At 51.8% G+C, this 24,736-nt stretch overlaps 2 protein-coding genes and 1 long non-coding RNA gene across 5 annotated transcripts in view; 1 reads left to right on the top strand and 2 right to left on the bottom strand.

Annotated features, from left to right (window-relative positions):
* Positions 1-6,831: 6,831 nt before the first annotated feature.
* ANKRD16 (ankyrin repeat domain 16) lies at positions 6,832-16,555 on the bottom strand (the record flags this gene model as incomplete). The annotated part of the gene is made up of 7 exons (XM_077896488.1): positions 6,832-7,573; positions 8,805-8,883; positions 9,826-9,987; positions 10,268-10,376; positions 12,504-12,546; positions 13,926-14,146; positions 16,104-16,555. Coding segments are annotated over 7 exons (1,224 nt in total), but the record flags the coding sequence as incomplete, so codon positions are not given.
* A 212-nt stretch (positions 16,556-16,767) lies between these two features.
* Positions 16,768-24,736, top strand: part of FBH1 (F-box DNA helicase 1) — a 47,149-nt gene continuing 39,180 nt past the window's right edge. For 2 of the 3 annotated variants that reach the window (XM_077897302.1, XM_077897301.1), the window contains exon 1: positions 16,768-16,869. In XM_077897302.1, the coding sequence (XP_077753428.1) occupies position 16,869 (1 nt within the window). In that variant the 5' untranslated portion in view covers positions 16,768-16,868. The remainder of the gene's footprint in view (positions 16,870-24,736) is intronic. The other variant, XM_077897303.1, reaches the window with a different exon arrangement.
* On the bottom strand, positions 17,216-19,155 carry LOC144313892 (uncharacterized). Its single transcript, XR_013379544.1, has 2 exons — positions 18,274-19,155; positions 17,216-18,081 (listed from the first exon to the last, which is right to left on the bottom strand). It is a non-coding gene; the product is annotated as an uncharacterized LOC144313892 (long non-coding RNA).

The raw sequence follows: 24,736 nt of genomic DNA, 5'->3' as shown, positions 1-24,736 counted from the left end.
CACAACCTGAGCACAAACCAAGGGTCAGATGCTTATGTGACTGAGCCACTCAGGGTCCCCACCTGTGGATTCTGAGAAATAATTCATAGTTGTTGTAAGCTTTGTCATTGACTGTTTTCCAAGAAGGCCTCTGACAGTTTCCCCGTCCCGACCACAGCCAACACGGCACACCTCTGGAGCTGGAAGGTGAGGGGCAGCAAGCCAGCGAGCAGAGACTCGCCTGTCGAGAAAGGCAGCACTTCCTTTCCAGGCCCAGGTCTGCAGCACGGCTCTGGACGTGGTTCCTCAAGAATCTACCAGAACTTGTCTCTGAGCTATTGCAACAGTGCTGCGCGCCAGCCCACACCCTGCAATAAATCTCTACTTACTTATGCTGGAACGCGCGCTATGCTCTGCACGCGGGCTATGGCCAGTGACACACATTTACAACGTCGCCTTTGATCCACGTCTAGGAATTTGTCCTCCAGTTGCATTCAGAAGGACAGAGAGATACGTGTTGACCGTGCTGCTGTTTACGACAAGGATTCTCAAGACCTTAGGAACCTCCCGAATGTCTGTTGACAGATTATGGACCATGTGAATGAGGCAGTGGGAAGACGTTCTCGAGACGCCGGGCTGCAAGGACTAATGAGAATCGCCGTCTGGAGTGCGCTGGTATGTTATGAAGCTTGCACAAGAGTAAGTATGACAGGATCCTATTAGGTAACCAGAAGCCCTCTGTGTCTGCCTCTGGTTGGAAAGCCCCCAACAGCAGTTACTTCAGGTCAGTGAACAGGCTGGGGACAGGATTTTTATTTGCATCGTTTGAATTCTTTTTCACCAAAGGAAGATGATTACTAATTATCATAAAAACCCGTTGAAAATCAAATAAGATGCACGAGTGTTACGTCATATAAGCTTCTTTCAAATCCACAAACAGTTCCTTGAAGATGTGACACGGGCCAGGCACTGGGCGCAGTGCTTCTGGGGTTTTTGAGCAAGAAATACCCCAGGGCTGCATGTTGGCAGCTCAACCAGGGCACACACAGCTCCTACACACGGCAGGCTACGTGGTCGGTGCTGGAAAGTGCAAAGCGAAGACAGGGAAGAGATGCAGGAAATCTGAAAGAGGTGTGAAGGCTCTGAGGCCCTGAAGGACGGGTCACTCCAGGAGCTCACGCGGACTCTCCGGCCTTTGAGGACTACTGACATTTCCTGTTCTTCGTGTGCCTGGCGAGTGCTAAGTGGGTTACATGTGGAAACTCCATTGTAGGCAGGTTATTGCCTCATTGTGCAGATGAAGGAATGAGCTTGGAGGTGTGCGCCAGGCCCTTAACCACTGTGTGCAGAGCCGGGCGTGGGGGGGCCTTCTCTCTGAGGCCAGGCAGGTGTGGGGTATTGACTTAGGTTTGGGGTGTACACATACACTAGATGTTGTACTGAATAATCCTTAGCTCCACTCACCCCACCTTGAGGAAACCTACCTTTGCGCTTGCTCCACACCTGAGCCCGAGCAGCTGACCGTGGGCTGGAAAGGCAGGACGATGAGCCTCAGCCAATGCCCTGCTGCATTGCTCCGTGCTGAGAGCTCTCACACCGCAGGTCCGACCTGAGGGTCACATCAGCCCTTCAGAGACGGGGCAGGATGAGGAGATGAGCGCGCACCAGAGGCTCAGACCGTGAGCCTCCCCCACGGCTCTTCTCAGGGATGTCAGAGGAACGAAGAATCTGGAAGGGCTCTGTGATGGGCCTCCATCACGCACAGTCCTTCCCACGACAGCTGGGCCCTCACTTGGGCCGCATCTCCCCCTACATCACATCACCCCCTACGTGGGGCCTGGAGTCCTCCACACCCCTGCTGACTCAGGAAAGCAGTTTTAAAAAGTCAGTAAAGACCCCAAATGTAGGTTAACGTTAACATACGTGTTCCACCAACCCCATGCCTGCCTGACATTAAATGAGATGCATGCGGGTTGTGCCGGAAACCTGTCTTCCTTCTCGTGTGCATCTCTGCATCCTGGCGTCTCCCTGGCCGCCCTCCCGGGGGGCTTTGGGCCCTACTTCCCCTCCCTCCTGACCTGCCGCAGAGGCCGGCTCTGCCAATGAGCCTTCATCTCTCTGGGCTTCAACTTTCTCCCCCAACTCGGCCCTATCTGAGGCTGAAACTCGAGGGTCTCACCCTCTCTGAGAAAATCTATCCTGTCCACCGGTCTTCCTACCTTTCCTTTCTTTTCAGCACTCAGCACCTCCAAGCATGCAGGCCCACTCAGGCCCAGCAGTCCCCATCCCTGCCATCCTGTGGCCCTCGTCCCCACTGTCTCCCAGCCCTGCTGTCCTAAGACCCCACGGCCCCTGTATGCCCGTCCCCACTGTCCCTCGGGTCCTATGACCCCATGGCTCCTCCATGCCCGTTCCCGCCGTCCCTCAGGCCCTATGACCCTGGGGCCCCTCCATGCCTGTCCCCACTGTCCCTCAGGCCCTATGACCCCATGGCCCCTCCACGCCCGTCCCCACTGTCCCTCGGCCCCTATGACCCCTCGGCCCCTCCATGCCCTGTCCCTGCTGTCCTTCGGCCCCTATGACCCCATGGCCCCTAGATCTCCGTCCCCGCTGTCCCCCGGTCCCTATGACCCCACAGCCCCTCCATCCCCCGTTCCTGCCCTCCCTCAGGCCCTATGATCCCCAGGCCCCTATGATCCCGCGGCCCCTCCATCTCTCGTCCCCGCCGTCCCTCAGCCCCGATGACCCCATAGCTCCTCCATCCCCTGTTCCCGCTGTCCCTTGGGCCCTATGACCCCGCGGCCCCTCCATGCCCCGTCCCTGCAGTCCCTCGGCCCCTCCATCCCCTGTCCACACTGTCTCCCAGCCCCATGCAGCCCTGACCTGGGATCAGACCCGAGTCTCTTTCAGTTCCTACACCCCTGCCTCTGCCTACAGTCCAGTCCAATGACGTCCTCCTAGGTCTTCTCTTAACAAAACAAAACAAAACAAAAATAACACCATCAGGGAATAAAGATGGGCAGCAACATCGAGAGGCATTAGACAGTGATTAAACTAAAAGTGCACAAAGGTTTGCAGAGTGTTAGGATATGCTTTCGACATAACGTCCGGGGACAGCATGCCCGGGGTCACCTCCAACACGTACACTTAAAGGCCAGGAGGAAACAAGAGTGGTTATTTCTGGGTTGTGGGAAATAGGTGATTTCTCTTCTGCCTTCAGCATTTTGTACATTTTAGAGCCTTGAAAGCTGGTGTGGCCCCACCGCCAGCCTTCGGGTCTGCCCCCTGCTGGCGGTGTCCTGTAGTGTGTGTGGGTCAGAACCCGCACCTGCCCCTCCTCCTCACCTGAGCTCCCTTCCGGGAGTTCTCTTTGACCCGACTTGTGTAATTTCCTTTCTGTTTTAAGATCTCCTTTTTGTATCCTCGCGGGGCCCCTCCCCCTTGGATGCCTTTGTTTCTTTATTTCCTTTTTCCCCGTCTTCCTACCTTGATAGAAGTGTGAACCCTCTTACACTGTTGGTGGGAATGTGAACTGGTGCAGCCACTCTGGAAAACTGTGTGGAGGTTCCTCAAAGAGTTAAAAATAGACCTGCCCTACGACCCAGCAATTGCACTGCTGGGGATTTACCCCAAAGATACAGATGCAGTGAAACGCCGGGACACCTGCACCCCGATGTTTCTAGCAGCAATGTCCACGAGAGCCAAACTGTGGAAGGAGCCTCGGTGTCCAACGAAAGATGATGGATAAAGAAGATGTGGTTTATGTATACAATGGAATATTCCTCAGCCATTAGAAATGACAAATACCCACCATTTGCTTCAACGTGGATGGAACTGGAGGGTATTATGCTGAGTGAAGTAAGTCAGTCGGAGAAGGACAAACATTATATGGTCTCATTCATTTGGGGAATATAAATAATAGTGAAAGGGAATATAAGGGAAGGGAGAAGAAATGTGTGGGAAATATCAGAAAGGGAGACAGAATGTAAAGACTGCTAACTCTGGGAAACGAACTAGGGGTGGTGGAAGGGGAGGAGGGCGGGGGGTGGGAGTGAATGGGTGACGGGCACTGGGGGTTATTCTGTATGTTAGTAAATTGAACACCAATAAAAAATAAATTAAAAAAGAAAGATCTCCTTTTTGTCTTGTGAATATTTTTTGCTTTAAAAAAAAATTTTTTTTAGGGGCACCTGGGGTGGCTCAGTTGGTTAAGAGTCTGACTTTGGCTTAGGTCATGATCCCGGGGTCCTGGGATGGAGCCCAGAATCGGGCTCCCTGCTCAGCGGGGAGTCTGCTTCTGGTTTTCTCTCTGCCTCTCCCCACCAGCTCACGGTCTTTTTCTCAACTAAATAAAACCTTTTTTTTTTTTTTTGGATCCCTGGGTGGCTCAGCAGTTTAGTGCCTGCCTTCAACCCAGGGCATGATCCTGGAGACCCGGGATCGAGTCCTGCGTTGGGCTCCCTGCATGGAGCCTGCTTCTCCCTCTGCCTGTGTCTCTGCCTCTCTCTCTCTCTGTGTGTGTCTCTCATGAGTAAATAAATAAAATCTTAAAAAATAACTTTTTAAAAAATTCAATTAATTAACATAAAATGTATTATTGATTTCAGAGGTAGAGATCAGTGACTCATCAGTCTGACATCACACCCAGTGCTCATCACATCGCGTGCCCTTCTTAATGCCCCGTTACCCAGTGACCCCATACCCCCATCTCCTGAATATTTTCTTGCATATTTTTTTCTAGTAATATACATTAGGCCATAGCTATTTTCAAACGATGAATTCTTCCCTATTTCTATCTCCTTCCAGAGGCTTCTGCCCTGATTAGTCTTAGGAGCAGACCTTCACTGTGGGTCAGGGATGTCTGCAGGACCAGCTAGCAGCCCTCGTGGAGGTGGGAGGGGAAACACGTGAGTCGTCAGCGTCCTGGTCACTGGGGAGAGAGCTTTGGGACAGCTGTGGGGGGACGGGGTGGCGGAGGGCACAGTTAGGAGGCCCACACCACCGTGGTCTGGATGATGTCCAGAGGGCTTGAACCCGGGAGTCATGGTGAACTGCAGACCTCACCGTGGTGGCCAACTGGGTTCAAGTGTAAGCAGCTCACGGAGAAAGCCAGGTTTAGGACACAGTGAGTGTGGGACGGGCTGGAAGGCCCAGGCAGCAGGGGACCAGGCTTACAGGGGCGAGATGGCTGGGGAGGACACGTGGAGCGAGGAGACACAAGCAGGGGCACACCAGCTTTTGAGGACAGGCCTTAAAGCAGGTGCTCACGGTGGACACAGAGACAGAAATGTCCGGGAAACCCGGGTGGGGGCTATCCGCCGGGTGGAGGAGGATTCCGGGAGGCAGAAGGGATTCAGACCAAGTCACACCAAGGTGAAAGGATCAGTAATGTGAAGGCTGCACACAAGCTGCTTGCTTGGTCAGCAAGGCCCTTGTTACCCTGCAGAGCAGCAGCGAGGGGCCTGCATGTGTGAGCTGGGGGTACTGGCTACAGACGTCTGGAACAGAAACGGTGCCCAGAGTGGAGTCAGAACAGGGGGGACAAAGAGAGACCACGTGGGCAAGGCACCCAGCACCACAGCTGGGACACGGTACCTGTTCAAGAAGCACGAGCCACCATGCTCATCTGTCACGTAATAATTTAAACCCCGCTTCGTGCCAGGCACCGTCTGGGCTGCGGAGACAGCGAGTGAACTAGGGAGACAAAGTCCCGGCCCTGAGCTCCCGCTCCAGTGGAGGGGACACGCCGTAAAAGAAGCACATGACAACACGTGTGGTGCATCGGTGGAGGTTTATGTACTAACAAGGAGAGAGCAAGGACAGGAGGCCCAAAATCTTAGAGGAGGGGATGAAGTTTTAGATCAGGTGGCCTGGCGAGGACTTCCTGGAAGGCAAGTCAAGCACCCACAATTAGGAAGTGAGGGCATGAGTCACTGCTAGCAGTGACCCCATGGGCAGACTTCCTGGATCGTCCTGCCACCTGTGCCATAGTTAACACCAGTGGCATCCACACCGTCATCCCTGGTCCTCGGGAAGCTTCAGCAGCCACGGTCTACACCACTGGCACAAAGGCAGGACCACGTGGGAAGTAAAAGTGCAGCCTCATACCCCACAGTCTGCTGCTGGCTTATGCAGCAAATGTGAGGGTGCAGATGCACAGGGACCCCCTGTGGAGCTGCTGTAAATCAGGAGCCACGTCATGGGTGTACAGAGGGGAGGCGGCCAGTGCCACACCTGCCCTTCCGTCCCCCCGCAGGTAACAGGACCATCCTCAGACCCAAGGGGCAGTGACACAGGGGCATCTCTTCAAAAGCAGCAGGAACCAAAGCTCCAACAGGTACCCATTACAAGAGGTACCACTTCGAGATCCCAGGATGACAGCACCAGCGGGTGCTGGTGGTTTGGACTAGGAAGCAGCCCATGCCACCCGGGATGACAAAGAACCGGGAAGTCCTACTCCTTCCCTGGCCCAGCAGGACGCTCAGACCCAGCAGGGCTGCAGTAAGTCCTGACTGGTTCACGACCAGCAGGAGGATCCAGTCTGGCTGTGCCGGACGCGTGTGATTTCCTAGGACTGACCTGGACTAATTACTCTTTGCAACTCAGAGAAAATGATCTTCATCCCTTCCCCCCAAAAGGAAAAAGGAAAAGAAGCTGAATGCCTGAGGACGCAGCCTCCCTTCAATCTGTCTAAAGTGCTACAGAATTTTTGGAGTTACGACATCAAGTATCCTCAACGCCCACGGGCTCTGGTGGGCAGGTGGCTTGGGACAGGAAACAGGATGTGTGGGTTTTAAGAACAAAGTCCCTTTTTTGACCGAGGTGATAGAAAAGTCTAGAAAAGATCTCAGCTGCATTTTTTAGATGTGTTTATTATCTGAAGGAAGCCAACACAGAACCATTAAGTAAAAATAACCTTGAGATTAAAATGTTCTGGCTTAACTAGTAGCGCTTAGAATGCACAAATATTTCCATTATTTCCGTGCAAACGCTTGTGCAGGCCTCTCCTTCCTGGCTACAAAACCCAAGGTGAAACCACTGCAACGGCCAAGAAGCAGCCCAAGAAGGAAGGAAGCAGCAGGTCAGTTGTGTTTGCAGCTCAAACTAACAGCAATCTCTTGTATGGTTCAGTATTGCCACTGCCTTTCCCCATAACGTTCCTCATAAAACACATTCTCTGTTATGTTTATGCGCATCACATGCTTCTCTCAGGGCTCTGACACTGACTTCATGAACATCCCTCAATTTCAGGTAAAGGGCAGGAGAGGCAGACTCTGGATCATGGAAAGACCCCAAGTGCTTCCCATCTGCCCGCATGCGGGTCACAGAGCCTGGAGCCCTCAGGGCCTGGGGTCTTGGCAGAGAGGGGCCGCAGGCTGGGGACCCCAGCGACGGAAGGAGCAGGAGCGGGTCACCGTGCATGTGGTTGTGCGTCCTCAGGATGTGGCATGGTGGTCGAAGCACCGAAGGATGTCCGCGCTGTGGGTGAGCTGCCTGGCCAGGGCGCCCGAGTCGTCGGGAGAGTCGTGCAGCCCGGACTGCAGGAGGAGCTCCACGCAGGCAGCGTGCTGGCCCGCACAGGCCAGGTGCAGGGCTGTGTGGGGACAGAGCCACATGGACTTGGAGCAGGACCCTGCAGTGATGCCTGCCTGGCCAGTGGCTGCTCCCAATAACAAGACTCCTTCCATTACGCGGATTTTATACTTCCCTGATTTGGCCCTGTGCTCTTGCCTCTACGGGATCAGAGCATTTCCCCTTTTAACCTGACTGGGTTCGAGATGGTTTTAAAAATAGCAACCAATTAGAGAATTTAAGAGATTTCTATCAAAAGCAATGAAGCAAGTACACAGAAACCAGATGAAAAGAAGAAAACTAGCACTTTGAAAACTAGCACTCAAATTCCTGGTGCCGCTAGCCCTAGGATCTTGCGTTCTGGGGACAAAGTCCTATGTCCTGGACTTGGTGACCATCCTTTGTGGCCACAGCAGGAGTTTCTAAGCATCACGGGGAAGCTTGCAAGGCGGCCGTGGGTGCACAGAAGGTTCATAGGAGGGCTTATTCAACTCAAGTCTGAAGAATTAGCTCTGAAGATATCTTCCTGGGCCTCAAGTTTAAAAAAATTATAGAGGGCTGCCTGGGTGGCTCTGTCAGTTAAGCATCTAAATGTTAGTTTCAGCTCAGGTCATGATCCCGGCGTCCTGGGTTCGAGCCCTGTATGGGGCTACCTGCTCAGTGGGGAGTCTGCTTCTCCCTCTGCCCCACCCACCTCTTGGAAATAAATCTTTAAAAAAAACTTACAGTAATTACAGTTTTCTTTTCTTTTCTTTTTTTTTTTTTTTTTAAGATTATTTATGCATGAGAGACACAGGCAGAGGGAGAAGCAGGCTCCATGCAGGGAGCATGATGTGGGACTCGATCCCGGGACCCTGGGATCACGACCCGAGCTGAAGGCAGATGCTCAACCACTGAGCCCCGCGGGCGTCCCAGTGATTATAGTTTTCAAATACACTCCAAAGAGAGACGACCTATGAAGAATCTGAACGTGGAGCAGCTGGCAGTGAGGTGGATTTAGAAAGTGCTTCTAAGAGTGAGCATGACTGATTGATCGTGGTACAAAGTAGTCAGAACAGCGGTGACAAGTGGCAGGCCCGCCATTGCCATGGTCACAGACACATTTCCAGAGCTCTGCAAACATGTTGTTTCAAAGAAAGGTGTCGAGCTACTAGAGCAATAGCATGAAAACCAGTGGTTCTAACATCAAGGATTGTGTACTGTGCGCATCCGTGCCCAGTAACTGCCCAGGCGTGTGAGACACGAAGCCGTACCTGATCGGTCCCTTTCGTCTTTGGAGTTGATGTCGGCACCCAAGGATAGGAGCACCTGGATTGTGCTCACGTGTCCTTCCTGAGGGTTGAAATACATGTTACCAGGTGACGACAAGGACAAGCCTTTAAATGCAAACTAGTGCACATCAGGTACTTTTTCTAAGATATTCATGCTAACACTGAATTTTCACACCTGGAGGAAAACTCGCATGGCTCTAAGGTTCGAGGGCCCGTTTGATGCTAAATGTGGCTTTTGGTGACATTTGGTCATCAAAACAGAGAATCTACTCTGGAGGCCAAATTACCTACTACTGCAGTCTGGGGCATGTGTCCTGATTCACACGGAACACACAGTTCCAGAATCTCTCCCAGCAAATATGTCTTTGCTGGAACTTCAGAGCAAAGATACACAGTGGGAGATGGTGACCTGTCCTGGACGCTCATCACAGTGTGTGTCACTGTTCACCAAGCACCTGACAGGCTCCCTGGCCAGCTGGCTGCTCCTCAAGTATGGAGCCAGGCAGGATCGCGGCTCCAAGTCCCATCCATCAGCGCCATGGCCTCGGCCACCCTCCTCTCTCCACTGCCTTCCTGGGGGAGGCAGGCAGCAGAGCCCCTTCACAAGGAAACAATTATTCCTGCTGCTGCTGGAAAAGCCAGTGGAGGCAGGTAGCCAGTGAGGCTGAAGATAACCTGCAAAATACTCCTAACGCCTCAAACAGGGGAGTAAGCAGCGACTTTCTGGTGAGCACCTTCTGCAGGCCTGCAGTGGCTTGTACGTGGAAAGCCTCTGCCACTCACACGGTAACTTCTGGAATCCAGTGTAAGGACAAGGCAGCAGGACTCCACATGGGGGGTTCTTATGATTGCAAACAACATTATTCCTGAACATGGAATAAAGGCTGGCAGGAACTAATGCGCAGGCATCATAAGGATCAAGGCAGGTCTCCATTGAGGGGACCCAGGTTCCAGGACCATGACCACATCCCAGGCTTGTCCCTGTGGTGATAGAGAGACCAACCTTAGCAGCGAAATGCAGCGGTGCCAGGCGGGTGGGCTCTGTCCTTGCGTCCACGTCAGCACCCAGCTCCGAGACCAGGAAGCGGAGAGCCTGGTCCTGCCCGGTGACGGCCGCCTTGTGGATGGCCTGAGCGCCCAGGGCGTCCCGCGCGGCCCAGCAAGCCTGCGGGTGGGTGGGGGGGGACAGGAGGCCCCAAGTGAGGAGCACGGAGCTGGGCTACGTGCCTCAGACTTCCAGGGCTCTCTGGTCAAGCACGGCACCCTCAGTGGCAGTCAGCCGTCTGGATTCTCCTCCTCCAACTGCTCCTCGCAGGGTCCCCCACACCTGAACAAGGACGTCTGCCTCCCCCTCGCCCACTGCGACACTGACCGCATTCGGCATTGAGGTGGGGCTGGGATTCAAACCTAGGATTGGATGTGCTCCCTGGCCTGAGACCCTATACCTTGTGTTGCTTGAGCAGCAGCCTGGCTACGTCGACGTGGCCGCACTGAACGGCGTCCATGAAGGGTGTGCAGCCGCACCTGTCTCTGCAGTCGGCTTCGTACTGGCACCTGCGGCACCAACCCAGAGCAGCAGGTCTGATGGGGTCCTTGTCCCCTAAACCCTTCCTCACTCCCATCTCTCCCCCGTCACCAGCCCGTTACCAAAAATCTCAATTCCACGAGACTACTCTCCCTCAGGCACCCTGGGTAGGTAGGACCACTCCTGCTCCAAGCCTCTATCTCCCACCCAGAGGGGAAACGTAAACCCTCAGGACCCGGGCGTCAGGAGAACGTGCTATCTCCTCACTTCCCTGCCTCCCCCGGGGCCACCCGCCGCCTTCCCGGGCCTGCCCCTCCCACCTGCTTCTCAGGCCTCCCATCCACCTGCCCACTTCCATCTCCATCCTGCCTTTTTCTTTTCCCACTAGCTTTGCTGTCCTATCCTTCTGTTCCTGTCCTTTTTCCTAATTCAGCCTCCGGTGTGACCTCCTTCCGTTCCTGGCGTCTTCCTGGTTCTCCTCTCCTCCTAAGGTTGGATCTCCCTCCTTCTATCACTCCTCCTCTTCCCATTATCCTGTCTGCTTCTGTCCCTCCCGTCTTCCTGTCTGCCTCCTACCTCATCTGCCTTCTTCTGTTCCTTCCCGGCCAACGTTTGTCTTGTCTCCTGTCCTTCCCTTCGGGGTCCCATCCGTCCTACCTCCTTGGCCCTCCCTCTACTCCATTATGGTCCTGCGTGTCCTACCCTCCTCTGGCTCATGATCTTCTCCTGCAGCTGTCCAGCTCTTTGCTGATCCCCTCTGCTTGGAACACTGGTTCTCCCTTCTTCACTTCAAATTACAGCTTTGACACGACCTCACAGAGCCCTCTCTTCTCTCCTCATCTACAGATGGGCCTTTGCTCCCTCGCAGCGCTGCCTAGAGCCCTATTCTCCCCTTACTATTCAGTATCTGCTCAGGTAATCTCTCCCACGCTCATGAATTCAGGCATCATTACTATGTCGATGATGCCCATGTTTGTTTCTCAGCTCACACCCCTTCCTGTAGGCTTCAGATCTGTGTCTGTAGTTGGCCACTCGACAGCTCTGCTCGGATGCCTCCCAGGTACAAGCAACTCAGCACGTCCCAAAGTGAAATTATCGTCTTCCTGGCAAAGCTGCTCCTCCACCAGTGTTCTCTGTCTCAGTAAATGGCACCGTCACCATCACCAGTTGTTTCAGCAAGAAACCTGTCATCCTTGATTCTCCTCCCTCATTCTCTTGTTCAAATTATTCACCTAGGTCTATTGATTCCACTTAAGTATCTCCAAGTGCTCCTCTTCACCCCTACCAGCAGCGTTTTAGTCCAACTATCGTTCTTTCTTTCTTGTTTAACTGCAACGGCCTCCTAGTGTTCACGGCACTCACCCCTGCTGCCCCCCTACCCCAATCCATCCGCTATTTTCCAACCAGAGGATCTCTGAAAAATGCAAGTTTCTTAGTACTGTCCACCTTCCGCTCTGCCTAAAACCCTTCAATGGCATCTGATAACCTAAGAAGAAAACTTGAAGTCCTCACATAGTTCAGTGTCCTCCCTAAGTCTGGCCTTCCTCATTGCACACTGTTCTCCCCATCACTTCTAAGGCTCCAGCACGCACTCAACTTTTCACTTTACCAAGCACCCTGCTTTCTCCTGGCTCTGAGCATTCCTGGGGGCTGTTACCTCTGTCTGGAATGCTGCCCCGCCTCCTGCTTTCAGCCTCATTCATGTCCTAGCTCGAGTATCTTAGGGGCCAAGATGCCTCACTCCCCATCAAGTTGGGTCTTCCTGGCATGTGTTCCTGGGGGGATCCTGCAATTCCTTGGACTCCTCAGACTCGCAGGATGTGAACAGTGAGTCCTGTCTGCCAGGCTGTGAGTTCCAGGAGGGGACCCAAGCTGGCGGGCTTCTGTTGTAGCCCGTGCATCTGCTACAACGCTTAGTGAGTGCTGACACACTGAATATATGAATGCTTGCTGAATGAACAGATAACACGGGTGGTTTTTTTTCTCTCTCATGTTACTTAGTGATTTTTGTTTTATACTCTTTGAGCTATGTCCTTTCTTCATTTCTCTTTTGGTACTTTGGTTTCTTTCTAAGCAGTTTTTTCTGAGCTTTTTCTATAGCATCGATACTGTCACAATTAGTGAATCTTTTCCTCCATTTGCTCTTTTGTTCTTACCTCTGTAGAAGCACCTTTACTGCCTCTAAACAGCCATGCATTGCTGGGAGAAGACAATTGAGAGAGCTTTTTAGTGCAGGTATAAAACTCTTCTTTCCTCTTCTCTCTTCCCCATCCTTTAGCTAGAGCTTACGGGAGGTGGCAATTAAATTAGGGACACTGTTACCATCCTAGAAAAATAAAAATTTAGCTGGATAAGTGGTAACGATGATGTTTTCACTTTTCACTTAATAGGCACTTAGCCAACACTCGATTATCTGGTCTTTGTGAGCACTTCCATGGCAAATTCTCAGTCCTAAACTTTCTCTTCATTCTTGTGCTGCAAATCCTTAGGGCTGGCCAGGTTTTGCCCAGGAAATGCAAAACATATTAATAATGATCCATGACAAAGTGGGCAGGAATGTAATTCTCCTACTAAAGAGAATGACACTCAATAAAGATTTCAGCTCTCTGTTCTCCACTATTTTCTGGGAATGGCTAGGTGCTGATGGTTTCTAGGGGAGCTAGGCAAACAATTCAAAGCAGAGGAAAGTTTTTCTACCACTCGTCAAGTTTTAAAAAGAAGTCCTTGGTTCCTAGCTGCTCTCAGTACCTGTAATAATTGTATGCATATTTCCTAAACTGAATCATGTCACAGGTATTGACGTTTTGAGAAACTAAGGCCCTGTATCCTAATTCAATGAATCATCCAGAAGGCTAAAGGTCATTTTAAAAAAATTTCTTGATCTGGACTCTTGAGGTCTTTAATATCTGTGTTGTCTTACATCACAGCACTTTTTGCTTTTCACTCATTTAAAATAATCTACAAATAGACGATTCAGATTTAAGGATAATTACTCAGTTGTAGTCCACTGCATTATCACTAGATAAGTCAAAGGCACTCAGGCACAGGTACTTAATTATAAGTACCTATATTTATTTAAATGGCTTAGCACTGTGGTATTGTTGAGGCTACGTGGACATATCATCTTTTTTTCCTGTGTATAACAGTAACATAAAAGTGATCCTGAAAATAGCTGCACCCAGTTGTTCTGTGCTCACTGTATGTCAAACACTGTGCCAAGCGATTTAAATACATCGTGTTCCTCAATCTCTACAACCTCTACAACAACCATAATGATATGGGCATCATTACCGTCATTATTTTGCTGATGAGGATTTGCTTAACAGTTTGTGTCCCTTGCCTAAGGTCAAAGACAGTGAGGAACAGAACCAGCTTTCTAACAAACTGGGGAGGACAGGACAGATACCCGTGAAAATGAGTGAATACGAGAAAGAAGAACACGTACCAACTTCCATTAGTTTTAGAAACAAACTATATGCTGAAATACCCTAAAGCTGTTCTTACTAGACTCTAACTAGAAGGCATTCTGCGGGGTCAGATGGGCGGGCTACACGTCCCTGCAGAGCTCCTGGCCATACCTGCCGTGTGCAGAGGGGTTCTCCCGATTTTGCTCTCTGTCTTCCAGGCAGCAGGGCAAACTGTGAGCAAGTACTGGAGGATCAGAGGGTCACCCTCTCGACTGGCAATGTGGAGACTGTTCCAGCCGTCTTTGTTCTTCAGAAGTGGGTTGGCGCCATGTTCCACGAGGTCCTGGATCACCTCCAGATTCTTCCTTGTGCAAGCCATCATCAAAGGAGTCCTAAAGCCAATCAGAACAACTGTCAGACGGAAGGGCAGCTGAGACATTACAAGCGTGTGGTCAGGTCTTCAGAAAACCCCATGTCTTTGGCAGAGACGGAACACCTAGAGGACTCAGGGGTCTGGGAAGCAGGAAAACTGCTTTAACAACTTCTCTGTCCCCCACCCCCTCCAGTGAGGCACTGGGAGGAATAAGAAAAGGAGAGTGACTAGGATGTAGGCATGTGTGGAGGGGAATGCCGAGGAGGCAAAACTTGCTTCTGGAGAATAGTTGAGAGTATGGGACTGAAGTGAGACACAGTTAAAACCATAGTTTGTCTTGAATATTTGTGTAAGACTTATCCCATTCATTTCAAACAGTAATCGTTTATTAATTGTGCTGAAAAAGGGCTAAACAGAACATCTGACACACTGCCTAGCCATGAGGAGCACACGTTGGCAACACGAATGAAACAGTGTGATTACAGTAAGTTTCTTAGTTGGCTTGTGTCCACAATTATGGGAATAAACTACGCTAATATCAAGGGAGGTGGCTCTATCCTTCTCATATATGATCCTTGATGAGTCATTTCAATTTCATGAGCTTCTGGTTTCTCATCTGCAAAATGAGGGAGACATAACTCCCGGGAAAGCAAGGTCAGGTCTAATCTACCTCCTGATTCCTGGGTTTCAGACCCAAGTCTGGCACACGGCTGGAACTCACTATACCTAGGTGACCTGGAAGGCCGCATCTAGGATCTATCTTCTAAGATTGCCATGATAAGAATTAATTAACCAACACTTCTGGGGGGTGGGGTGGGATATAATAATGAAAGTGAATGAGAAATTAAAAGGGAGAAACCCAGATAAATGAAGGCTGGAAACTTCCAGAAGGACTTCATGGCGGGAATAAATCTTGAACAAGGCAGGATGATTGGAAAAGCAAGGAAGGTATTGAAGAAAGCCAGAAAGGTGAGGATGGGCAAAAAAGTCTCATTGCAATTATACCTCCCAAATACATATTCAGATGAACTTTGTCTGCTTCATGTTTTTGGGGGGGGGGGGCGGGGGGAAGAGGTCAGTTCCCTATCCATAGAATTACTGTGATACATGAATGGGGTAATGTGTCTCTTGGAATGGTCCAGCAGCAGAAGAAAATCAGTCTTGTGCTAAGTCATAGCCAACGTGCAGCCCTCAAAACATGCCCACGCCGACTCCCCCAACCTGGTGGGCAAGATGCGCTTTATTTAAAATGTAAGTCTACCTGCTGTGATTCATTTCTATCAGATCAGGTGTCCGTTGCAGGCAGGAACTTCATTATGTCATGAATCTTAGGATGCTCGTGACCCTTAGGAGGCCCCCCGGAAGTGAGTACTGGAAACCAGGTCGATCTCACAAAACGCAGTTGGTTTGTGTGATCCTACGGGCGAGCATCTTGTCTGTGGAGGTGCTTCTGCACGTCTGCCCATGTGATAAAACCACATGGGGCATCATCACTCACTGAGCTCAAGTGTCCACATAGGCGGTGAAATCCTGAACAAGCGCACGCACTGCAGCAATGTCAGCTCCTCAGCCTTGGTGTTGTGCGGTAGCTCTGTAAGGTGGTAATTTAGGGGGAGCCTGGGCGCGGGGGGGGGGGGGATCCCTGGACGCTGCTTTGCAACCTTCTGTGAACCTCGATCCCGAAACAACCTGTTCAAACAACGCCCTTTAGCCCAGCGGGGCTCAAGCTGTACTTAATACAGAAAATCCATCGTCTGATCGCATTCCCTACCGGTTCCTTAATGGGAAATGGAGACACCCCCCCCCCCCCCCCCCGCAAGAGGGTTTGCAGGACGTACTCCGTCCTGCAGGGGAGGCTCCTGCAGGGGAGGCTCCGAGCTGCGGTGCCGAGGCGGGCAAGGTGCACGGAATCCGGGGCTCTGCGGAGGAGCGGGGCGCGCAGCGGGGTGGTCTGTGGGGCAACCCCGGCCACCTACCAGTCGGCCCTCTTCAGGCAGTCCACCGCCGCGCCCCGGCCCAGCAGGTACCGCACGCAGTCCCGGTGGCCCTGCGCCGCAGCCTCGTGCAGAGGCCGCTTGTAGTCGCGGTCGGCGGCCTCCACGTCCAGGTCCCAGGTCTCCACCAGGTAGGCCAGCACGTCCCGGTGCCCGTGGCGGGCGGCGCAGTGCAGCAGGGGGTCCCCGGCGCGCCCCGGGCCGCCCGCGCGCAGCTCCTCCCGCAGGGCGCTCAGCCGGCCTGCCTGCACCAGCCGGTGCAGCCGCCGCGGGTCCCCGGGCGCCGCCACGGCCGCCGCCCCGGGGGCGCGCCCCTGAGCCCCGCCGCGCGGACCGGGGGTGCAGCAGGTGCGCCCCGCCCCCGCCCCCGGGGCTCGGGAGCTCGGAGGAACTCTGGGAAAGTTTCCCTCGCCGCCTCGGCCCCGGCGGAAGCGCGGACGGGGCGGGGCCTTCGGCGGCCGCCGCGCCCCCTGGGGAGGCGCGTTCCTATTGGCCGCCGCGGCCGTCCGTCAGCACGCCCCCTCCGCCTGCCGCTCCGATTGGACGCGCGGGCGGTCCGTCAGGCCCCGGCGGCGGGCTCTTCCCGGGGCTGCGGCCGGGGCGGGGCTGGCGGAGGAAGTCGGCGGCCTGCTCGGGCTGGCGCTGCCCTGGGGGCGCTGGGGCTGGGAGGCCGGGCGGCCCGGGCCCTGCGGCGGCGGTGGCGGCGGCGGCGGCGGCGGCGGCGGGAGCCCCGGTCCGGAGCGCCCTAGTGCGTGAGGCCGCGGGCGGGGCGGGGCGGGAGCGCGGGCGGGGCCCTGCCGTGTGCACACTTAGGCGCCGGGGTCCCGAGCGGGGCGGGGGAGGGGGAGGGGGTCCGGGCGGAGCGCGGCCGTGCGGGAGCCCGGGAGCGGCGGGCTGCAGGGCTGCAGGGCTCGGCGGGGCTTGCGCGCAGGACGGCGAGGGGCGCCCCAGCCCGCGCCCTACGCCCCGGGGCCGCGAAGCTGCTCGCCCCCCACCCCCGGTCGTTGCAGAACGAGGCACGGGAGACGCGGCCTCGGGAGCCGGCCCACCGGCGGCCCCTTTGCAACCCTCCTGCTTTGACCTTGGGCGAGTCATTTGATGCTGTCCTCTCGCCACTCTTTTTTATTTGCAGGCTCCCTTACCCGAATCCCCCTTTTTCTCTGAATATCAACTAAATTAGGGCGGTGCGGGAAGGCCTCCGGCTTGTCGTGTGGACCGTGCAGGGGTGATGGGAGAGATTAGAGCAAGTGCTGAATCCCTAGCCTGATCCTTCTGGGTGCTGGTCCTGCAGACTTCCCGGTGCCTTCCGTCCCAAAGTTGCTATGCTTGCCAGGCCTGCAGACAGTTAGGCTTTGCATTCGGTGTCGCTTGCAGCTCTGCGTTTTAATGATCCAACCCTGCAAAAAGCAAGCCTGCGAGGCATCTTTACAGGTGGGGGGATGTTGGTGCATCAAGAAGTTAGATTTTCCCGTGCAGCTGTAGGGTCCTAAAATCTTCTGGCGCAAAGAATGGTGGCCCCAGTTGGTGTCTGCGGGCTCTGGGGGTGAGGTGAGGGCTGCCTCTGTGCTCACATAAACTAAGGGAGGTCAAATGAAAGAAGACGCCAGGTATGGACCCAGAAAAACAAGTCCGTTTTACTAACGGGCAGATTGAATTTGGTGCATTTACTGAGTAATACGGGTTGTCACTGGGGACAGGACGGGGTCCAGGGGTTAGCTTTGCCACAGTTCTCGTTCCAATCTGTCTTTTCCACTTCAGCAAAAGGTAGGCATGAAAGTCTTTTGAAATGCACAGAGTTTTCAAACAGGCCCAGCATTGCTCTTCCCGCAGCTGTTGGTTTGGTGCAAATGGAAATGCAGGCATCCAGTAACTTCATATTTTTTGCTGCTAAGCGCCCCCCACAGCCCCATCCTCATTACAGACCATCCCCACTGTGTCTTGCCTTGTGTCTCCAGTGTCCCTGTTTTAAAAAACGAAATGGGGACACATGGATGCATGATGAGACTATTTTATTACTTACCCCCGATGCAGTGCTGCCTCTTCCGTGTCCCCCTTTAGATAACTGGATGCTAACGTGTACGAACGTGACTGTGGCCCTTCTTGTGGTTTTTTTCTCGAGCAAAAGCTTGGTGTAGAGGGAAGGAATCCTTACCGTTAGTAGGTTCCCCAGTTGGGCCGCCCATTTCTTTTGTGCCGGCGTTTGGAATTTGTGGTCTGCTGGTTAGCGTCTCATTTCTCATGCAGTCGGTTTTGGCAGCGTGACTTGCTCCGTGGCCATCTTCTCTCCTTTCTCTTACGCTGTGTTTCGTGGTTGTGTACAGCACTCGCCTGCGGTCATCCGTGTCATGAGCCTTGGCGTGTCCTGTGATCCGTGAGTGTGTGAACACTAATGGTATCGGTCCTAGGACTGTAGGTTCACTGTTGTTGCCATCCTCTTTTCTCTTGCCTATCACATCCCACTATCCTTCGTAGGTGGATTTATTTGAAAACTGGGTTGGATTCTGTTTTGCCCTTCTGGCTTGCAAACCACTTATTCCTACTAGGAATTTGTCTCTCATTACAGCATCTCTCCATCTTCACGCTTCAGTGTCACTCACATGCCTTTTGAGGACCCATCTCCTATTTCAAAGTTCTTCCTGGAGCTTAGCCCGGCATCTCGCAGATAACTTTAAAACAAAGCAAGACAAACAGCTGTGTTCAAAACGGGGAAACTTTCCCCTTCCCCTTCCAGGAAAAAGCAAGTAAAACAAAAACACTGGCTCTCGTTACTCCTTAACGTGGTTAATGACGCGACCTCTGGGCTCCAGATAAAAATGTTAGTTACCTTTGTCCCTCCTTCTCCCTCATCTTTTCAGTCTTGTCGAAAAAGATATGTTGAACTTCCCATTCCCTCTCCCTGTTTCTGCTGCTGCTCTCAGGCCTTTCCCAACCCTTGTGTCGGTTAGGGAAGTGACTTCCTGTCGTATTTTCCTGGCAGTCTCTGTGTCCACCCATCTTCTACCGAGCTCCCAGGGTTACTGTTGTAGAGTGTGAATTTGACTGTATGGTGGCCCTGCTGGCAGGCTACATGATCCCCCGAATCGCCTACACGAGAAAGCCCACAATTTCTTCAGCGCTATATTTAAGGACCGTTACAATCTGTGCCTCCAAATTCCTTTTCCAGCCTCGTCCCCCATCTGTGAACCTCTTGTTCTCATAAAATTCGACTTCCCACTACACCGATGCTGTGCTATTTCTCTGTTTCGCACATAGTGTTTCTTTTGCCTTACTGCATCCTACTTGTCTTCCGAAGCTGAACTCTTCATAAAGCCTTTAAAAAAAAAAAAAAAAAGAGAGAGAGAGAGAGAGAGAGCATGAACAAAAGGAGAGGGAGAAGCAGACTCCCCTGCTGAGCAGGGAGCCTGACATTGGGCTCTATCCCAGGACCCTGAGATCATGACCTGAGCCAAAGGCAGACGCTTAACCCACTGAGCCACCAGATCTAGCCCCACATAAAGCCTTTTTCAACGTCCCTACTCTGGTCCCTTTACTCTCATAGCATTTCATGTGTGCATTTGTGCAGCACTCACTTTGCCTGATGTATGGTGGCTTGTGTTTGTTTGCTTACTGCCTTATGAGCAGACAAAAATTGTTTCTGTTTCGTATGTTCACGAGAAACCGAGAGAGAGCAAGCCCTCGTGGTGTTTGTAATGAGTCTGGGATATAGCACAACTTACAAGTGGCTGTGTAATGGATTGACAGTAGGAAAAGCCTTTCAAATATATGAAAATATACTCTGGTCCATAAGTAACCCTCATTTTCTTGTTTTTCCTTCCTTTTCACCATTCCTCCTTATCCTTGTGAGAAACCTGCAGTCGTCCCTGTGTGCTGTGTGTGATAAGTGATGCTATCTCTTCGGTGGGGGCAGGGGTTCATAGGGTGTGAGAGGATCCGGGGAAGATCAGGCCTGCCAGCCTAGGCCTTTGGGGTTTATAGAGAAGCAGGATGTGGGATGGGAGCTCTCTCTCATGAGAGCTAGGACCACAGTGTTTTCTTTCCATGTTTATTTCTTGCAGTGGTAATGGGGAACGTGACAGTTTGAAGTTTTTCTGTTTTGAGCTTACTGTAGTTAGTGATTATTTTCCTTGAAGTTGCGTTTCCTAAATAATTTCATGTTATTTTATTACATCTTCAGTTAGGACATTTCACAATGATGGAAAAAAAAAGTGACCTAGAAATGAAACTGGAGGTTTCCAGAGGCTGCTTTAAAGCTTCCTGGATATGGAAAGCAGACTGTTAACAGGAGAAAGAACACTTCCCTTGGGGAGTCAGAAGAGCTCAGTGCCGTTGCCCACAAGCTGTGTCGTGACTTGAAGCAAGCCTTCTCTGAGCCCCGCTAAAAGCCTGGCACACTTGTAGGATGGTGTGAGGTTCCAGTGAGAATACTTCCGGAGCTATGAAGCCCTTGGGAGCTGTAAGGTAGTGCAGGGTTTTTTTCTTTGTTTCTTTGTTTCTTATTTTTTTTAAAAAATTTTGTATATTTATTTGACAGAGTACAAGCAAGGTGAGCGGCAGGCAGAGGGAGGGAGAGAAGCAGGGTCCCCACTGAGTGCGGAGCCGGATGCAGGGCTCCATCCCAGGACCCTGGGATCATGACCTGAGTTGAAGGCAGACGCTTAACTGACTGAGCCCCCCAGGCACCCCAGTAGTGTAGAAAGGGTTTCAAAGCCAAGGAGGAACCCAACTTCTATGGAGGGAAGCAGGGGAGCGCTGTGGTTGTGCATTTGTTTGTTTGTTTGATCGCCAGTTATGCATGAAGCGGCATGAGTCCAGTGCTGGGCTGAGTGAGTCCCTGGCTTCTGTCTCCCGTCAGACAACTGAGCTTCCAGTTCAACAGTGGAAGTCGAGTTCACACACACACACACACACACACACAGTTGAAGGTAGTATACGAACAGTAAAATACACTGTAGCAATATAATTTGCATATGAGGCATATTAAATACATAGTTTTACAGAAAATTGTTAGAAGTATCTCAGGAACCGACAGGTTGGTTTTATTATTGCAAAGCGCTTCCTGGTTTGAGTGTGTTCTGTCTGCAGTGCTGAAGTTGGGAAGTGATACATTAACTGGTGAAATTGGGCCCTTTGGTCTCACAGGTTGCAATTTGACCTGTGGAGTACCTGGATCCTTGCAATAAGGAGCCACACTGCAGCGCACCTGCCATCCCCATAGGACACCGAGGAGGGGAAGCGTCCACTTGTGAGTCTTCACAGAGCCCCTCCCAGAGAAGCGGGAGGCTGTGGGGAACTCACAGATGAGGTTAGGTGACTCAGAACTGCCCTCTGTGCTTCTTGTTAGGAGCCGTCTGGCTGCTCAGGTACCTGGTACTAGACAATTACCTTGATTTCAGGTATTTTTTTTTTTTTAAAGCAATTATTTAACAGTCTTTCCCTTCAGGAATTGTAGGCGCTTAGTATCTTCATCTTGTCCACTTAGGTCTGTAGCCTGTCAGTTTTAGAGGACTTTTTGTTAGAAATTCTGATTAGCAATGATAAGGGAAGAGAGAAAATTATTTGGTATGAATTTCCAATAATCCTGGGAATGGTTCGAGTAGGTTTGGCTGCAGTAACAACCAGATCCAAACGTGAATGACAATCACAGTTCGTTTCTCAATCTCATGACAGTCCAAGGTGGTTCCAGGTTCATGGGTGTGCATGTGTGTGTGTAAGTGTTGGTGAGTGGGGGGAGTGACACCCTTTGAAGCAGTAATCCGAGGACCCAGGCTGCTGGAATTCTTTCCATCTTGAACACAGGGCTTCTAAGGATGCCCTGGAGAATCCAGTTCCTCATTGACTGGAAGGAGAGCAGAGGATGGAGGAACAAGCCTGAGAGGTTTCGTGTGCCAGGCCTGCAAGAGGCACCCTTCCCTTTTATTTGCATTTCCATGGGTGGAGCTCACTCAAGGCAGCATTCTAACTCTGGTCAACCAGAGGAATGTAGACTCTGTGCTAAGGAAGAAGAGAAACAACTGTCGTTGCCCCAAAGCAACCCCCAGAGCCCTGTGTTTCACTTTTTGTGACTTGTGAATTGTCTTGCAGTAAAGATTCTGGAATGAAGCAGACTGATGAAAACAGAGTTGAGGAATCCTAGCCGAACAAGTACCTGAGGGTCTGTTAACTTGCGATGTATTATCTTAAGCTCTTTGAGGAATAAGGTGGTGAGACGTGTTCCCCGCCTTCTGGGGGCTTCTAGTCCAGGGGAAGTCGGGAAGAGCTGGAGGTCGGGGGAGACCTCTGTCAGCGGGTGTGCCTAGGAAAGGGTGGCCCTGAGGCTAGGCTAGCGGGGGACAAATGTTGTCTAGTTGAAGAGGTTCTGGGCTGGGTAAAGGTAAGAATCACTCCAGGGACTTGCCACTTTGAGGTCAGCACAGAGTGGGAACCTGAGATGCCTGTGGTCTGCCGAGCTGTGGGATCTTGAAAAGGGGATCACAAGAGTGGCAGGCAGAGAGATGTGGTGAAAGTGGTGTGGTCACGGGCAGAGTTCTGCTTGACAAGATGGCTTTCATATGTCCTCAGTGCTTTCCTGTCCTGACACATGAGGGAGATGACTAACATCTCTGTTAGTCACTGTGGAAGTCTCCGAGAGGGGTGCACACCCCCACTTGGGTGCAGAGGAGGTCCATACCGCAGAGACCTCATGTAGCGTGGGCGGCCCATGAGTGCCCCTGCCCTCTCGCATCCCCTTCAGCTGCACACGTTCGTCGCAGAGCACTCTTTACCTTTGCTCCTTAAGGAGCCACGAGCAGCTTCTAACAGTAAGGGAAGCCCTGGGAGAAACTGGGTGCACAGTGCGCTTGCCACGGGGGTGGGGTGGGGTGGGGTGGGGATACCATGAGGTTTGGGTGACTCAGGGGAGGAGGAGGTAGCATTTGAACATCTTCCCTTTGATAAAATTATACTTGAACTGTTGGCTTGAAAGTATGTTAAGAAGAATAGAAAGGTGGTTAGAATTTTGCTGTACCTTTTTTTTTTTTTTTTTTAATGATTTCACAAGAACATTCTTGCCATTAAAATAAAACCCCTGCGCCTCTAAGGAGACACGGAGCGTGGTGCTGAGGACATGTTGTTCTTCTGTTTCAGCCACTGGGTTTGTCAGCCTCCGTACGGATGTCACTAGGTATATTCATATATATTGTCTCATGTGAACCACGACCGTCCTGTGAATTCCAGGTGGCAGGTTATTGTACTTCTCCACTTTAAATGATGAGGGAATCAAGGCTTCTGGTGATGAGTACACCTGCCAAGTAGAGGAGGTCTTGTGACTCTGAGTCGGCGTGTGCCACACCTTGAATCACAGGTCAGTGATGTGTGTGACTCCAGAGGTAGACAGACCCGGGGCTCCTGGCTCCCAGGTCACAGAGTCACAGCGCTTCATCTCTCACAGGTCTAAGACTCAGATAAAACACAATCTAGTTTTTCATACCCTCTAGCTGAAATCAGAAAAGTCATTTTCGATTTGTGAATCCAATAAAAGTGGTGGCTCTGTCTCCCGGGTAAGCTGTCACGGATGGCTCAGGTGACGTCCCTCCTGATGGACAATACCCAGAAGCCAGAGCGCTCAGCCTGGGTGCCCCTAATTCCTGCCGCTCTCAGCCTTGACTCCTTCCTTGATGGCTCCATGCCAGGATAAGTGGGAATTTACCAGAACTCTCTGGAAGCAGAATACTGTGTTCCACTCACTCCTGGTAGGTCTTCCTTTTGCTCTTCTTGTGCCTTTGGAAGATTTCTGCAAACATTTCATCTTCTCAACAAACATTTTAGATTCTGATGTATTTTAACAAAATAAATATGTAAATAAGAGCCTACCCTGTCCATTTATTTCTCATCTCACAAACTATTCCTTTTGGGTATCTTTGACATTCTCTCGTCTGGTCTGCCTGTGGCAGGTTCCACACAAAAGCAGTTGTGCAGCAAATTCCTAGTGACCTGGAGCTTAGGGTCCTGCGTGCCACCCAGCATTACCACTATCCCTGCTCTTTCTTTTCATATGTGCCATAGGTACAGAAAAGACAGAATAATTCCTTAACCTACTTGAAACAAACTTACTGACTGACTCCTGGGCTTGTGGTTAAGACATTACCACCCCGTTGATGGTCATCGTCAGCGCCTCCATGTTTTCATTATGGCATCGTCGTTAGAGTTAGTTGGCTGGGGAAGGCTGGGGTAAAGCCATTCTTTGGTACTTTTTACGGAAAAAGTTCCAAGGTGCTTGGCATCTCTATTAGTACCTCATCTATATACACCTGCTGTCAGCTACTGTCTTGTTTAACAGTTTCCCAAAGCCGAATTTAAGGTATATTGTAGATTTTCGTGGGCATCTAAACCCTTAATTGACTCCAGCATTCTAATTGGTTCTATGTCTATTGCCTTTTAGAAGTCGTCTTTTTTTTAAATTTTAAAGATTTTTATTTATTTATTTGAGATGGAGAGAGAGCATGAGCCAGGGGCAGAGGGAGAGGGAGAAGGAGAAGCAGGCTCCCTGCTCAGCAGAGAGCCCAATGTGAGGCTGGAGCCCAATGTGAGGCTCGACCCCAGGAATCATGACCTAAGGCAGAGGCAGGTGCTTAACTGAC

This window comes from Canis aureus, chromosome 5 (genome assembly GCF_053574225.1).
Source record: "Canis aureus isolate CA01 chromosome 5, VMU_Caureus_v.1.0, whole genome shotgun sequence".
NCBI lineage: Eukaryota > Metazoa > Chordata > Mammalia > Carnivora > Canidae > Canis > Canis aureus.
This window is presented reverse-complemented; position numbering and strand designations above follow the sequence as displayed.